This window comes from Hyla sarda, chromosome 4 (assembly GCF_029499605.1).
Source record: "Hyla sarda isolate aHylSar1 chromosome 4, aHylSar1.hap1, whole genome shotgun sequence".
Lineage (NCBI taxonomy): Eukaryota > Metazoa > Chordata > Amphibia > Anura > Hylidae > Hyla > Hyla sarda.
Window position 1 is genome coordinate 411301145 of NC_079192.1, and position 17505 is coordinate 411318649.

The window sequence follows — 17505 nt, forward strand, 5'->3', positions numbered from 1 at the left end:
ATATACAAGAATATAACTACTATAATACTGCTCCTATATACAAGAATATAACTACTATAATACTGCTCCTATATACAAGAATATAACTACTATAATACTGTTCCTATATACAAGAATATAACTACTATAATACTACTCCTATATACAAGAATATAACTACTATAATACTGCCTCCTATATACAAGAATATAACTACTATAATACTGCTCCTATATACAAGAATATAACTACTATAATACTGCTCCTATATACAAGAATATAACTACTATAATACTACCTCCTATATACAAGAATATAACTACTATAATACTACCTCCTATATACAAGAATATAACTACTATAATACTGTCTCCTATATACAAGAATATAACTACTATAATACTGCCTCCTATATACAAGAATATAACTACTATAATACTGCTCCTATATACAAGAATATAACTACTATAATACTGCTCCTATATACAAGAATATAACTACTATAATACTACCTCCTATATACAAGAATATAACTACTATAATACTGCTCCTATATACAAGAATATAACTACTATAATACTGCTCCTATATACAAGAATATAACTACTATAATACTGCTCCTATATACAAGAATATAACTACTATAATACTGCTCCTATGTACAAGAATATAACTACTATAATACTGCTCCTGTATACAAGAATATAACTACTATAATACTGCTCCTATATACAAGAATATAACTACTATAATACTGCTCCTATATACAAGAATATAACTACTATAATACTGCTCCTATATACAAGAATATAACTACTATAATACTGCTCCTATATACAAGAATATAACTACTATAATACTGCTCCTATATACAAGAATATAACTACTATAATGCTGCTCCTATGTACAAGAATATAACTACTATAATACTGCTCCTATGTACAAGAATATAACTACTATAATACTGCTCCTATATACAAGAATATAACTACTATAATACTGCTCCTATATACAAGAATATAACTACTATAATACTGCTCCTATATACAAGAATATAACTACTATAATACTGCTCCTATATATACAAGAATATAACTACTATAATACTGCTCCTATATACAAGAATATAACTACTATAATACTGCTCCTATATACAAGAATATAACTACTATAATACTGCTCCTATATACAAGAATATAACTACTATAATACTGCTCCTATATACAAGAATATAACTACTATAATACTGCTCCTATATATACAAGAATATAACTACTATAATACTGCTCCTATATACAAGAATATAACTACTATAATACTGCTCCTATATACAAGAATATAACTACTATAATACTGCTCCTATATACAAGAATATAACTACTATAATACTGCTCCTATATACAAGAATATAACTACTATAATACTGTTCCTATATACAAGAATATAACTACTATAATACTGCTCCTATATACAAGAATATAACTACTATAATACTACTCCTATATACAAGAATATAACTACTATAATACTGTCTCCTATATACAAGAATATAACTACTATAATACTTCTCCTATATACAAGAATATAACTACTATAATACTGCCCCTATATACAAGAATATAACTACTATAATACTGCTTCCTATATACAAGAATATAACTACTATAATACTGCTCCTATATACAAGAATATAACTACTATAATACTGCCTCCTATATACAAGAATATAACTACTATAATACTGCTCCTATATACAAGAATATAACTACTATAATACTGCCTCCTATATACAAGAATATAACTACTATAATACTGCTCCTATATACAATAATCTGCACTCCCCTCTGAATCAAGATGGCCCATAGATGGCGCTCCTCTCAGCTGTTTGATGATTTTGTAACTTGGTTCCTTTGCTCTCGCAGGGTGATGGAGGAGCGGGAGATATTGCTGTATTGTGACCTGCATGGACACAGCAGGAAGCAGAACGTCTTTATGTACGGGTGTAAAAGCAGTGACAGTCACTTGTGCGAGCGCATTTTCCCATTAATGCTCAGCAGGATCTCCCCGGACAAGGTAATCAAAAAAGAGCTTGATTGAAATATTAGAAATCATGGCTGCTTTCTTTCAGCAATAGTGCCCTCCTTGTCCACAGGTAGCATGTGGTACTGCAGCTCAATCACATTTACATACAAGTACAACAGATGGACAGGGGTGGCACTGTTCCTGGCATTATCTCTGCCTAAAATCTAGACTGATTATTGGTACAAATTGGATCAAACCGCAGCAAAACCTCAGCTGTGAGAAGTATTATGTCTTGACAGGTTTTCAGCTTTTCAATGTAAACAAAATGACCCCACTAGACAGCAGAAAGGTGAATTGTCCGATTCATTTTTATAATATGTCTTTATAAGGGTCATTTTTTCATGAGGGCTTGTTTTGTGCTGGACAAGTACATAGCCACATGAGGGCTTGTTCTATGTAGGACAGGTACAGAGCCACATGAGGGCTTGTTTTGTGCTGGACAAGTACATAGCCACATGAGGGCTTGTTCTATGTAGGACAAGTACATAGCCACATGAGGGCTTGTTTTGTGATAGGCAAGTACATAGCCACATGAGGGCTTGTTCTATGTAGGACGGGTATAGAGCCACATGAGGGCTTGTTTTGTGCTAGACAAGTACATAGTCACATGAGGGCTTGTTCTATGTAGGACATGTATAGAGCCACATGAGGGCTTGTTTTGTGCTGGACAAGTACATAGCCACATGAGGGCTTGTTTTGTGCTGGACAAGTACAGAGCAACATGAGGGCTTGTTTTGTGCAGGGCGAGTACATAAAAATATGAAGGCATGTTTTTTGGAGGACAAGTACATAGCCGTATGATGGCTTGTTTTTTGGAGGGCACAACATAGCTATATGAGGGCCTATGAGGACTATACCCTATACTCGCCTTCCATGCTCTCCCTGCGTCATTGCCCCCTCCCTTCCCCATTGCCACCTTCTCCCCAAGGCTGGTCCTGTTGCACAGTGCTTCTTGTGTTTTGGTTGGCGCATGTATTGCCCATTCAGCCTACATAGAAACATGAGGGCTTGTTTTTTGCAGGACAAGTACCGTACATAGCCATAGGAGATTTTTTTTTTTTTTGTAGGACGAGAAAAAAATTATGAGGCCTTTTTTTTTTCTGGACAAATACATAGCTGTATGAGGGCTTGTTTTTTGCAGGACAAATACATAGCTGTATGAGGGCTTGTTTTTTGCAGGATGAGTACACAAATGTATAAGGACTTGTCTTTTGGAGGACAAGTTGTATTATTTAAAAGGGTATTTTTTTAAATATTTTTACGAACTTAAAAACAACTCCATACTCCCCTTCGTTCTCTTGAAGTTGGTCCCATTGCACTGCGTTTTCTTGTGTTTGGGGTTGGCGCATTTATTGCCCGTACAGCCAGTCAGTGGCAGTGTGCAGTGCACTATCAGACCCCAAACAAAAGAACCTCTGTGCTATGGTAATGGCTCCGGAAGAAAGTAAGTAGCTTCTTAGGAGAAGAAATAATACAAGTCTGAATACCCCTTCAACCCCTTCCCTCCCCAGGACGTATAAGTACGTCCTGGCAAGTGGGGAGCAGCTACAGAGCGGGATTGTGACGTAATCTCGCTCTGTACCACGTGGCTCCGGGCTGAAATCAACAGCCAAGGGTCGCAGCTAATAGCCTGCAGCTACGATCGCATACTAGGCTATTATATACATTGTTTCATAAAATAAAGGGGACACTAAGATAACACATCCTAGATCTGAATGAATGAACTAATTGTATGAAATACTTTCGTCTTTACATAGTTGAATGTGCGGACAACAAAATCACACAAAAATTATCAATGGAAATCAAATGTATCAACCCATGGAGGTCTGGATATGGAGTCACACTCAAAATCACAGTGGAAAACCCCACTACAGGCTGATCCAACTTTATGTAATGTCCTTAAAACAAGTGCCCGTGTGACCCCCCGCCCTACAATGCTTTGGCATGCTCCTGATGAGGTGGGGGATGGTCTCCTGAGGAATGTCCTCCCAGACCTGGACTAAAGCATCCGCCAACTCCTGGACAGTCTGTGGTGGATGGAGCGAGACGTCCCAGATGTGCTCAATCGGATTCAGGTCTGGGGAACGGGCGGCCAGTCCATAGCATCAATGCCTTCCTCTTGCAGGAACTGCTGACACACTCCAGCCACATGAGCACACAGCGCCAGTGGTGAATTTGCCAATCTTGGTGTTCTCTGGCAAATGCCAAATGTCCTGCACGGTGTTGGGCTGTAAGCACAACCACCACCGTTTGAGTGGACACATGCACATTTGTGGCCTGCTGGAGGTCATATTGCAGGGCTCTGGCAGTGCTCCTCCTGCTCCTCCTTGCACAAAGGCGGAGGTAGCGGTCCTGCTCCTGGGTTGTTGTCCTCCTACAGCCTCCTCCACGTCTCCTGATGTACTGGCCTGTCTCCTGGTAGCGCCTCCATGCTCTGGACACTACGCTGACAGACACAGCAAACCTTCTTGCCACAGCTCGGATTGATGTGCCATCCCGGATGAGCTGCACCACCTGAGCCACTTGTGTGGATTGTAGACTCTGTCTCATGCTACCACTAGAGTGAGAGCACCGCCAGTATTCAAAAGTGACCAAAACATCAGCCAGGAAGCATAGGAACGGAGAAGTGGTCTGTGGCCACTACCTGCACAACCACTCCTTTATTGGGGGGTGTCTTGCTAATTGCCTATAATTTAGACCTGTTGTCTGTTCCATTTGCACAACAGCATGTGAAATTGATTGTCAATCAGTGTATATATACGATCGCTGGGAGGCTATTAACCCTTTAGATCCTGCAATCAAAGCTGATCGCGGGATCTAAAACTGGCAACTCAATGTTGCCGGCTGGTTTCTATGGTTGATCGGGATCACCGCAGGGTCTCGATCACCTTAACTGACAGCCAGAGGGTCCCTACCTTCCTCTGTGCCGTCTGAGCTGGGGTCTGATGGGGACAATTTTAAGCCTACCAATATATTTTTTTTCTCACTAGCAAAATGAAACAAAACCTATATAAATTAAGTATCATTGGAATCGTATGGACCTACAGAATAAAGATAATGTGTCATTTTTACCGAAAATTGCACTGCGTAGAAAGGGAGCCCCAATGTTGCCCCACAAATTATTTTTTTTTGGCTTCACCATACATTTTGTGGTAAAATTAGTGATGACATAAAAAAGGACAATAGATTAAATAGATGAAAAAGTTGAGTTATGGATTTTAAAAGACGAGGAGGAAAAAAAGAAAACGTACAAAGCACGAAAAATCACTGCGTCATTAACGGGTTAAAGGGGTACTCTGCCCCTAGACATCTTATCCCCTATTCGAAGGATAGGGGATAAGATGTCTGATCACGGGGGTCCCGCCCCTGGGGACCCCCGCGATCTCTTCTGCAGCCCCCCTGTTCATCAGCTGCACGAAGCAAAGGTCGCTCCATGGCTGATGACGGGCGACACAGGGGCCGGGGTATTGTGACGTCACGGCCCCACCCCCTTGTGATGTCATGACCCGCCCCCTCAATGCAAGTCTATGGGAGGGGGCATAATGTACCATATAATATCAACCTATTTCCGTTATAAAACTTGAACACTAGGGGTCATGATCACCTGGTGTGACCGCCATTGTATTACGTCCTGGTTAGAGATGAGCGAACTTACAGTAAATTCGATTCGTCACAAACTTCTCGGCTCGGCAGTTGATGACTTTTCCTACGTAAATTAGTTCAGCCTTCAGGTGCTCCGGTGGGCTGGAAAAGGTGGATACATTCCTAGGAAAGAGTCTCCTAGGACTGTATCCACCTTTTCCAGCCCATCGGAGCACCTGAAAGCTGAACTAATTTATGTAGGAAAAGTCATCAACTGCCGAGCCGAGAAGTTCGTGACGAATCAAATTTACTGTAAGTTCGCTCATCTCTAGTCCTGGTGATCTGAGTATAGTGGTCCCTCAACATACGATGGTAATCCGTTCCAAACGGACCATCGTTTGTTGAAACCATCGTATGTTGAGGGATCTGTGCAATGTAAAGTATAGGACAGTGGTCTACAACCTGCGGACCTCCAGATGTTGCAAAACTACAACACCCAGCATGCCCGGACAGCCAACGGCTGTCCGGGCATGCAGGGTGTTGTAGTATTGCAATATCTGGAGGTCCGCAGGTTGAAGTCCACTGTTAGAGGAAGTTGTACTCACCTGTCCCTGCCGCTCCGGACCATCACTGCTCGTCACCGCTGCCCGGGATGTCGCCGTCCATCGCTGTCGCCACGTCCCCGAGGTGTCCCCGATGCTCCGGACGTCTCTGCTTCCCCGGCATCCTCGCTCTCCGTCGCCGCCATCACGTTGCTACGCACGCCGCTCCTATTGGATGACGGGACAGCGTGCGCAGCGACGTGATGACGATGGAGAGCGCCGACGATGCAGGGGATCCCGTAGAGAATGCGCCGGAGCCCCGAGGACAGGTAAGTGATCGTCAGAGGACCACACGGGGCACCGTAAACTGCTATCTGATGGCAGCTGAAGCAGTCTGCGCTGCCGGATAGCCGTCTATGCGATGGCCCCGACATACAAAAGAATCGTATGTTAATGCTGCCTTCAACATCGTATGTAGAAATGATCGTATGTCGGGGCCATCGTAGGTCGGGGGGGGTCACTATTAATATGGCAAACTGCTGTGCACCTCCCACAATTGCATGATGGTGCGCAGCAATCGGGTTACAGAGGTGACAGAATGTTGCTGTTGCTGCAGAATGGCCAAACAGCCAGGATAAGTTATACTGGGGCATTTAAACAGGGGCATTTAAACGGTTAAACAGCTGAGATCCGATTGAATGCAGCATCCAAATGATCAAACAGCGCGGATCAGATTGAATGCAGCATCCAAATGGTCAAACAGCTGGGATCAGATTGAATGCAGCATCCAAATGGTCAAACAGCTGGGATCAGATTGAATGCAGCATCCAAATGGTCAAACAGCGGGGATCAGATTGAATGCAGCATCCAAATGGTCAAACAGCTGGGATCAGATTGAATGCAGCATCCAAATGGTCAAACAGCTGGGATCAGATTGAATGCAGCATCCAAATGGTCAAACAGCTGGAATCAGATTGAATGCAGCATCCAAATGGTCAAACAGCTGGGATCAGATTGAATGCAGCATCCAAATGATCAAACAGCTGGGATCAGATTGAATGCAGCATCCAAATGGTCAAACAGCTGGGATCAGATTGAATGCAGCATCCAAATGGTCAAACAGCGCGGATCAGATTGAATGCAGCATCCAAATGGTCAAACAGCTGGGATCAGATTGAATGCAGCATCCAAATGGTCAAACAGCTGGGATCAGATAGAATGCAGCATCCAAATGGTCAAACAGCTGGGATCAGATTGAATGCAGCATCCAAATGGTCAAACAGCTGGGATCAGATAGAATGCAGCATCCAAATGGTCAAACAGCTGGGATCAGATTGAATGCAGCATCCAAATGGTCAAACAGCTGGGATCAGATTGAATGCAGCATCCAAATGGTCAAACAGCTGGGATCAGATAGAATGCAGCATCCAAATGGTCAAACAGCTGGGATCAGATTGAATGCAGCATCCAAATGGTCAAACAGCTGGGATCAGATAGAATGCAGCATCCAAATGGTCAAACAGCTGGGATCAGATAGAATGCAGCATCCAAATGGTCAAACAGCTGGGATCAGATTGAATGCAGCATCCAAATGGTCAAACAGCTGGGATCAGATTGACTGGGGCATTTAAACAGTCAAGGAGCTGGGATCAGATTGACTGCAGCATCTAAATGGCCAGACAGCCGGGATCAGATTGACAACGGCATCTAAATGGCCAAAGCTGGGATCAGAGAAAACTCCAATCTCAACTGTTGCAATCTCAGTTGCGGAGCCCACTTCATACTACCCCAACATTTTCTATGTCAGAAGTCAGATTGGACTCTGAAATTTCATACTGCATTGTTTCCCAGGTTTGGCCTAGAACTTGTCCTTACCCGATGTCCCATTCAGTTTTCATTTTCAGGCTGCAAGTTTAAAGTACAGAAGAGCAAAGAAGGGACAGGTCGTGTGGTCATGTGGAAAATGGGCATCCGGAACAGCTACACACTGGAGGCCACGTTCTGCGGATCGTCACTGGGTAAGCTCATTTGTCTTATCGCTTACTGCACACTGTGATGACATCTGGTATCAACCGGTCCTAGGAAATGATGACTGCTTACGGTACATCAATACGATAGTGCTGATAGCTCTGTGCTGCGATCTCCCAATACAGAACCAAAGAGCCAGACTGTCATTCACACCTGATAGCCATCTATATAGAGCAGTGCAAAATACCACCATACAGAGCTCAAATAAAATTATCATACAAGGCTCAAATAATACCACCATATAGAGCTTAAATAAAATTGTCATATAAGGCTTAAATAATACCACCATACAAAGCTCAAATAAAATTATCATACAAGGCTCAAATAATACCACCATATAGAGCTTAAATAAAATTATCATATAAGGCTTAAATAATACCTCCATACAGAGCTCAAATAAAATTATCATACAAGGCTCAAATAATACCACCATGCAGAGCATAAATAAAATAATCATATAATGCTAAAATAATACCACCATACAGAGCTCAAATAAAATTATCATACAAGGCTCAAATAATACCACCATACAGAGCTCAAATAAAATTATCATACAAGGCTCAAATAATACCACCATACAGAGCTTAAATAAAATTATCATATAAGCCTTAAATAATACCACCATACAGAGCTCAAATAAAATAATCATATAAGGCTCAAATAATACCACCATACAGAGCATAAATAAAATAATCATATAAGGCTCAAATACCACCATATAGAGCTAAAATAAAATTATCATACAAGGCTCGAATAATACCACCATATAGAGCTTAAATAAAATTATCATATAATGCTCAAATAATACCACCATATAGAGCTCAAATAAAATTATCATACAAGGCTCAAATAATACCACCATATAGAGCATAAATAAAATAATCATATAAGCTCAAATAATACCAACATACAGAGCATAAATAAAATAATATATAAGGCTTAAATAATACCAACATACAGAGCATAAATAAAATAATATATAAGGCTTAAATAATACCACCATATAGAGCATAAATAAAATTATCATATAATGCTCAAATAATACCACCATACAGAGCATAAATAAAATAATCATATAAGGCTTAAATAATACCACCATACAGAGCTCAAATAAAATTATCATACAAGGCTCAAATAATACCACCATATAGAGCATAAATAAAATAATCATATAAGCTCAAATAATACCACCATATAGAGCATAAATAAAATAATCATATAAGCTCAAATAATACCACCATACAGAGCATAAACAAAATAATATATAAGGCTTAAATAATACCACCATACAGAGCTCAAATAAAATAATCATATAATGCTAAAATAATACCACCATATAGAGCATAAATAAAATAATCATATAATGCTCAAATAATACCACCATACAGAGCTAAAATAAAATGATTATATAAGGCTCAAATAATACCACCATACAGAGCATAAATAAAATAATCATATAATGCTAAAATAATACCACCATATAGAGCATAAATAAAATAATCATATAATGCTCAAATAATACCACCATACAGAGCTCAAATAAAATAATCATATAATGCTCAAATAATACCACCATATAGAGCTAAAATAAAATAATCATATAATGCTCAAATAATACCACCATATAGAGCATAAATAAAATAATCATATAATGCTCAAATAATACCACCATACAGAGCTAAAATAAAATGATTATATAAGGCTCAAATAATACCACCATACAGAGCATAAATAAAATAATCATATAAGGCTTAAATAATACCACCATACAGAGCATAAATAAAATAATCATATAAGGCTTAAATAATACCACCATGCAGAGCTCAAATAAAATAATCATATAAGGCTCAAATAATACCACCATATAGAGCTAAAATAAAATGATTATATAAGGCTCAAATAATACCACCATACAGAGCATGAATAAAATAATCATATAAGGCTTAAATAATACCACCATACAGAGCATAAATACAATTATCATATAAGGCTTAACTAATACCACCATACAGAGCTCAAATAAAATTATCCTATAAGGCTCAAATAATACCACCATATAGAGCTCAAATAAAATAATCATATAAGGCTCAAATAATACCACCCTACAGCGCTCAAAAAAATCATTATATAAGGCTCAAATAATACTGCCATACAGAACTCAAATAAAATTATCATATAACGCTCAAATATTACCGCCATAGTGCTCAAATTACAGCATCTCTCCATACAGTACCCAAATACTGTCAAATAATATTATCAAATAGGGGCCTAATAAGACTGCCATACAGTGCTCAAAATATGTCACCATACAGTGTCCAAATACTGTCGCCAAACAATCTGTTTATTTAGTACTGTTGTATAGAGCTCATTACCGACTACCAAACAAAAGCCTAACAATACCAGCATAAGGAGCCAAATATTAGTTCCATATGGAGCTAAAATGTTACTGACATATAATGGCCAAATAATATAGACTTTAAAGACCACTACCAAACAGAGGCCAAATGATACTACTTATATATTGTTGAAAATATACTATAGTATAGTATATAGTGCAATCTTTCCCAACCAATGTGCTTCCACCTGTTGCAAAACTACAACTCCCAACATGCTGGGAGTTGTAGTTTTGCAACAGCTGAAAGCACACTGGTTGGGAAACACAGAATATCCAAAATAATACCGCCATTAAGGCCTCTACTAATTACCGTGCAGACCTCAAATAATACCGCCATGCCTCATTCAGCCTTTTGCTGTCCAGGCTTGCTTGCAGTTGTAGTTTTGCAACAGCTGGAGGCACACTGGTTGGGAAACACTGAATATCCAAAATAATACCGCCATTAAGGCCCCTACTAATACAGACCTCAAATAATACCGCCATGCATCATTCAGCCTTCGGTTGTCCGGGCATGCTGGGAGTTGTAATTTTGCAACAGCTGGAGGGAAACACTGGTATAGAGCGAACTGACATCATCCATGTTCCTCTCGGTAAATTACAGGTAATCGCTGTGGAACTCATTTCAGCACGAAGGATCTGGAGTCGCTGGGTTACCACTTCTGTGATGCGCTTTTAGATTATTGCGACCCGGAAAAAACTAAGGTAAGCAACGCCGCTCCTGTGGGAAATACAAGTCGGTCCCCCGCTATTCGGGAGGTGAGGAGTCGCGTTCATTTCTTAGACATGACTTTGGTGACATCGCAACGCGAGTCTCTGAGAAACATTCGCAACCTGGAAAAAGAGCGACATTTGCAGGTCACAATAGTCACTTTCCCGAGGTGACCCTGATCTCATTACGGTTACTGCTCCGCCACTGGGGAAATAGTTTGTCGCAGGTTCGGAGGAGAGACGTCATGTACGAGATTACAGGATCAGGAATCACAACCTTAATGTGCGGCAAACAACTTAATTCACTCATGCGGTAAACATTCAGAGGGTAAAGATCATTTTATAAAATAGTGGTGACAACCCATGTACATGAATATAACTACTATAATACTGCCTCCTATATACAAGGATAAAACTACTATAATACTGCTCCTATATACAAGAATATAACTATTATAATACTGCTCCTATATACAAGAATATAACTACTATAATACTGCTCCTATATACAAGAATATAACTACTATAATACTGCCTCCTATATACAAAAATCTAACTACTATAATACTGCTCCTCTATACAAGAATATAACTACTATAATACTGCCTCCTATATACAAAAATCTAACTACTATAATACTGCTCCTCTATACAAGAATATAACTACTATAATACCTCTCCTATATACAAGAATATAACTACTATAATACTGCCCCCTATATACAAGAATATAACTACTATAATACTGCCTCCTATATACAAGAATATAACTACTATAATACTGCTCCTATATACAAGAATATAACTACTATAATACTGCCTCCTATATACAAGAATATAACTACTATAATACTGCCTCATATATACAAGAATATAACTACTATAATACTGCCTCCTATATACAAGAATATAACTACTATAATACTACTCCTATATACAAGAATATAACTACTATAATACTGCTCCTATATACAAGAATATAACTACTATAATACTGCTCTTATATACAAGAATATAACTACTATAATACTGACCCTATATACAAGAATATAACTACTATAATACTGCTCCTATATACAAGAATATAACTACTATAATACTGCCTCCTATATACAAGAATATAACTACTATAATACCTCTCCTATATACAAGAATATAACTACTATAATACTGCCCCCTATATACAAGAATATAACTACTATAATACTGCCTCCTATATACAAGAATATAACTACTATAATACTGCCTCCTATATACAAGAATATAACTACTATAATACTGCCTCATATATACAAGAATATAACTACTATAATACTGCCTCCTATATACAAGAATATAACTACTATAATACTACTCCTATATACAAGAATATAACTACTATAATACTGCTCCTATATACAAGAATATAACTACTATAATACTGCTCTTATATACAAGAATATAACTACTATAATACTGACCCTATATACAAGAATATAACTACTATAATACTGCTCCTATATACAAGAATATAACTACTATAATACAACTCCTATATACAAGAATATAACTACTATAATACTACTCCTATATACAAGAATATAACTACTATAATACTGCTCCTATATACAAGAATATAACTACTATAATACTGCCTCCTATATACAAGAATATAACTACTATAATACTACTCCTATATACAAGAATATAACTACTATAATACTGCTCCTATATACAAGAATATAACTACTATAATACTGCCTCCTACATACAAGAATATAACTACTACAGTACTGCTCCTATATACAAGAATATAACTACTATAATACTGCTACTATATACAAGAATATAACTACTATAATACTGCCTCCTATGTACAAGAATATAACTACTATAATACTGCCTCCTATATACAAGAATATAACTACTATAATACTGCCTCCTATGTACAAGAATATAACTACTATAATACTGCTCCTATATACAATAATATAACTACTATAATACTGCCTCCTATATACAAGAATATAACTACTATAATACTGCCCCCTATATACAAGAATATAACTACTATAATACTGCTCCTATATACAAGAATATAACTACTATAATACTGCTGCTATATACAAGAATATAACTACTATAATACTGCCCCTATATACAAGAATATAAATACTATAATACTGCCTCCTATATACAAGAATATAACTACTATAATACTGCTCCTATATACAAGTATATAACTACTATAATACTGCTCCTATATACAAGAATATAACTACTATAATACTTCCTCCTATATACAAGAATATGACTACTATAATACTGCTCCTATATACAAGAATATAACTACTATAATATTGCTCCTATATACAAGAATATAACTACTATAGCACTGCCCCTATATACATGAATATAACTACTATAATACTGCCCCTATATACATGAATATAACTACTATAATACTGCCCCTATATACATGAATATAACTACTATAATACTGCCTCCTATATACAAGAATATAACTACGATAGCACTGCCCCTATATACATGAATATAACTACTATAATACTGCCCCTATATACATGAATATAACTACTATAATACTGCTCCTATATACAAGAATATAACCACTATAATACTGCTCCTATATACAAGAATATAACTACTATAATACTGCTCCTATATACAAGAATATAACTACTATAATACTACTCCTATATACAAGAATATATCTACTATAATACTGCTCCTATATACAAGAATATAACTACTATAATACTGCTCCTATATACAAGAATATAACTACTATAATACTGCTCTTAAATACAAGAATATAACTACTATAATACTGCTTCTATATACAAGAATATAACTACTATAATACTGCTCCTTTATACAAGAATATAACCACTATAATACTGCTCCTATATACAAGAATATAACTACTATAATACTACTCCTATATACAAGAATATATCTACTATAATACTGCTCCTATATACAAGAATATAACTACTATAATACTGCTCCTATATACAAGAATATAACTACTATAATACTGTTCCTATATATAAGAATATAACTACTATAATAATGCTCCTATATACAAGAATATAACTACTATAATACTGCTCCTATATACAAGAATATAACTACTATAATACTGCTCCTATATACAAGAATATAACTACTATAATACTGTTCCTATATATAAGAATATAACTACTATAATAATGCTCCTATATACAAGAATATAACTACTATAATACTGCTCCTATATACAAGAATATAACTACTATAATACTGCCCCTATATACAAGAATATAACTACTATAATACTGCTCCTATATACAAGAATATAACTACTATAATACTGCCCCTATATACAAGAATATAACTACTATACTACTATCTGAATTGCTGACCTGTTTGTAGTTTTCCTCTTTCCTGAGTGATCTGGAGGAGATGAACTTTAATCACCGCCTCGGTTTGGACTCTGAATCTCTTCTTGGAGACGTCTTATCGGATCTTGATTCCAGGTAAGTGTTGGGAGCAGCTCTGGATCTACATGAAGTGTACGGTGAGATGTAGTATAGAGCGGTAGTATACAGTATATGACTGCTCTGATTTCAGCACCAGAGGATCGGACAGCTCTGACTCGAATGGTCCTCCGGCCCATCTGATGGAGTTGGCCTGTAAGGTACGGACGTCACACTGGTCTATATTTACATATACATCACATGGTGAATAATGAGACCGCTATATACTGTACAGGTGAAGCCGCGCAGGAAAATACTCAAGTCAAAGAGGGAACGAAATTCCCAGAGGAAAACATCAGAAAGGATCCACGATCTGCAGGTGAGAGGAGAGCAGTCATATATACAGGGCTCAGAGATCAGCGGCTGCCAGACATCTCTGCCACTGCTTATCCTAACCTGTGCACCCCATATAGTACACAATACTATACCCTGTATATTACACCCTGTATATTACACCCTGTATATTACACCCTGTATATTACACCCTGTATATTACACATTATATATTACACCCTGTATATTACACTCTGTATATTACACCCTGTATATTACACATTATATATTACACCCTGTATGTTACACCCTGTATATTACACATTATATATTACACCCTGTATATTACACTCTGTATATTACACATTATATATTACACCCTATATATTACACTCTGTATATTACACATTATATATTACACCCTATATATTACACTCTGTATATTACACCCTATATATTACACTCTGTATATTACACCCTGTATATTACACATTATATATTACACCCTGTATATTACACTCTGTATATTCCACCCTGTATATTACACATTATATATTACACTCTGTATATTACACATTATATATTACACCCTGTATATTACACCTTATATATTACACATTATATATTACACCTTATATATTACACCCTGTATATTACACATTATATATTACACCCTTTATATTACACCTTATATATTACACCCTGTATATTACACCCTGTATATTACACATTATATATTACACCCTTTATATTACACCTTATATATTACACCCTGTATATTACACCCTGTATATTACACCCTGTATATTACACATTATATATTACACCCTGTATATTACACCCTGTATATTACACCCTGTATATTACACCCTGTATATTACACCTTATATATTACACCTTATATATTACACCCTGTATATTACACCCTGTATATTACACCCTGTATATTACACATTATATATTACACTCTGTATATTACACCTTATATATTACACCCTGTATATTAACCCTGTATATTACACATTATATATTACACTCTGTATATTACACCTTATATATTACACCCTGTATATTACACCCTGTATATTACACATTGTATATTACACATTGTATATTACACCCTGTATATTACACCCTATATATTACACCCTGTTTATTACACCTTATATATTACACCCTGTATATTACACCTTATATATTACACCCTGTATATTACACCCTGTATATTACACATTATATATTACACCCTATATATTACACCCTGTATATTACACCCTATATATTACACCTGATATATTATACCCTGTATATTACACCTTATATATTACACCCTGTATATTACACCCTGTATATTACACCCTATATATTACACCCTGTATAGTACACCTTATATAGTACACCCTATATATTACACCCTATATATTACACCCTGTATATTACACCCTGTATATTACACCTTATATATTACACCCTGTATATTACACCCTATATATTACACCCTGTATATTACACATTATATATTACACCCTGTATATTACACCCTATATATTACACCCTGTATATTACACCCTGTATAGTACACCTTATATATTACACCCTGTATATTACACCCTATATATTATACCCTGTATATTACACCTTATTTATTACACCTTATATATTACACCCTATATATTACACCTTATATATTACACCCTGTATATTACACCTTATATATTACACCTTATATATTACACCCTATATATTACACCTTATATATTACACCTTATATATTACACCCTATGTATTACACCCTGTATATTACACCTTATATATTACACCCTGTATATTACACCCTGTATATTACACCCTATATATTACACCCTATATATTACACCCTATATATTACACCCTGTATATTACACCCTGTATATTACACCCTATATATTACACCCTGTATATTACACCCTATATATTACACCCTGTTTATTACACCTTATATATTACACCCTGTATATTACACCTTATATATTACACCCTGTATATTACACCCTGTATATTACACATTATATATTACACCCTATATATTACACCCTGTATATTACACCCTATATATTACACCTGATATATTATACCCTGTATATTACACCTTATATATTACACCCTGTATATTACACCCTGTATATTACACCCTATATATTACACCCTGTATATTACACCTTATATAGTACACCCTATATATTACACCCTGTATATTACACCCTGTATATTACACCCTGTATATTACACCCTGTATATTACACCCTATATATTACACCCTGTATATTACACCCTGTATAGTACACCTTATATATTACACCCTGTATATTACACCCTATATATTATACCCTGTATATTACACCTTATTTATTACACCT

At 36.4% G+C, this 17505-nt stretch overlaps 1 protein-coding gene across 7 annotated transcripts in view; it reads left to right on the forward strand.

Annotated features, from left to right (window-relative positions):
- Window positions 1-17505, forward strand: part of AGBL3 (AGBL carboxypeptidase 3) — a 136488-nt gene that overhangs the window by 76787 nt on the left and 42196 nt on the right. For all 7 annotated transcript variants that reach the window (XM_056517701.1, XM_056517705.1, XM_056517700.1 and 4 more), the window contains 6 exons: window positions 1902-2052; window positions 8077-8203; window positions 11210-11310; window positions 14733-14836; window positions 14931-14997; window positions 15072-15155. In XM_056517701.1, the coding sequence (XP_056373676.1) occupies window positions 1902-2052; window positions 8077-8203; window positions 11210-11310; window positions 14733-14836; window positions 14931-14997; window positions 15072-15155 (634 nt within the window). The remainder of the gene's footprint in view (window positions 1-1901; window positions 2053-8076; window positions 8204-11209; window positions 11311-14732; window positions 14837-14930; window positions 14998-15071; window positions 15156-17505) is intronic.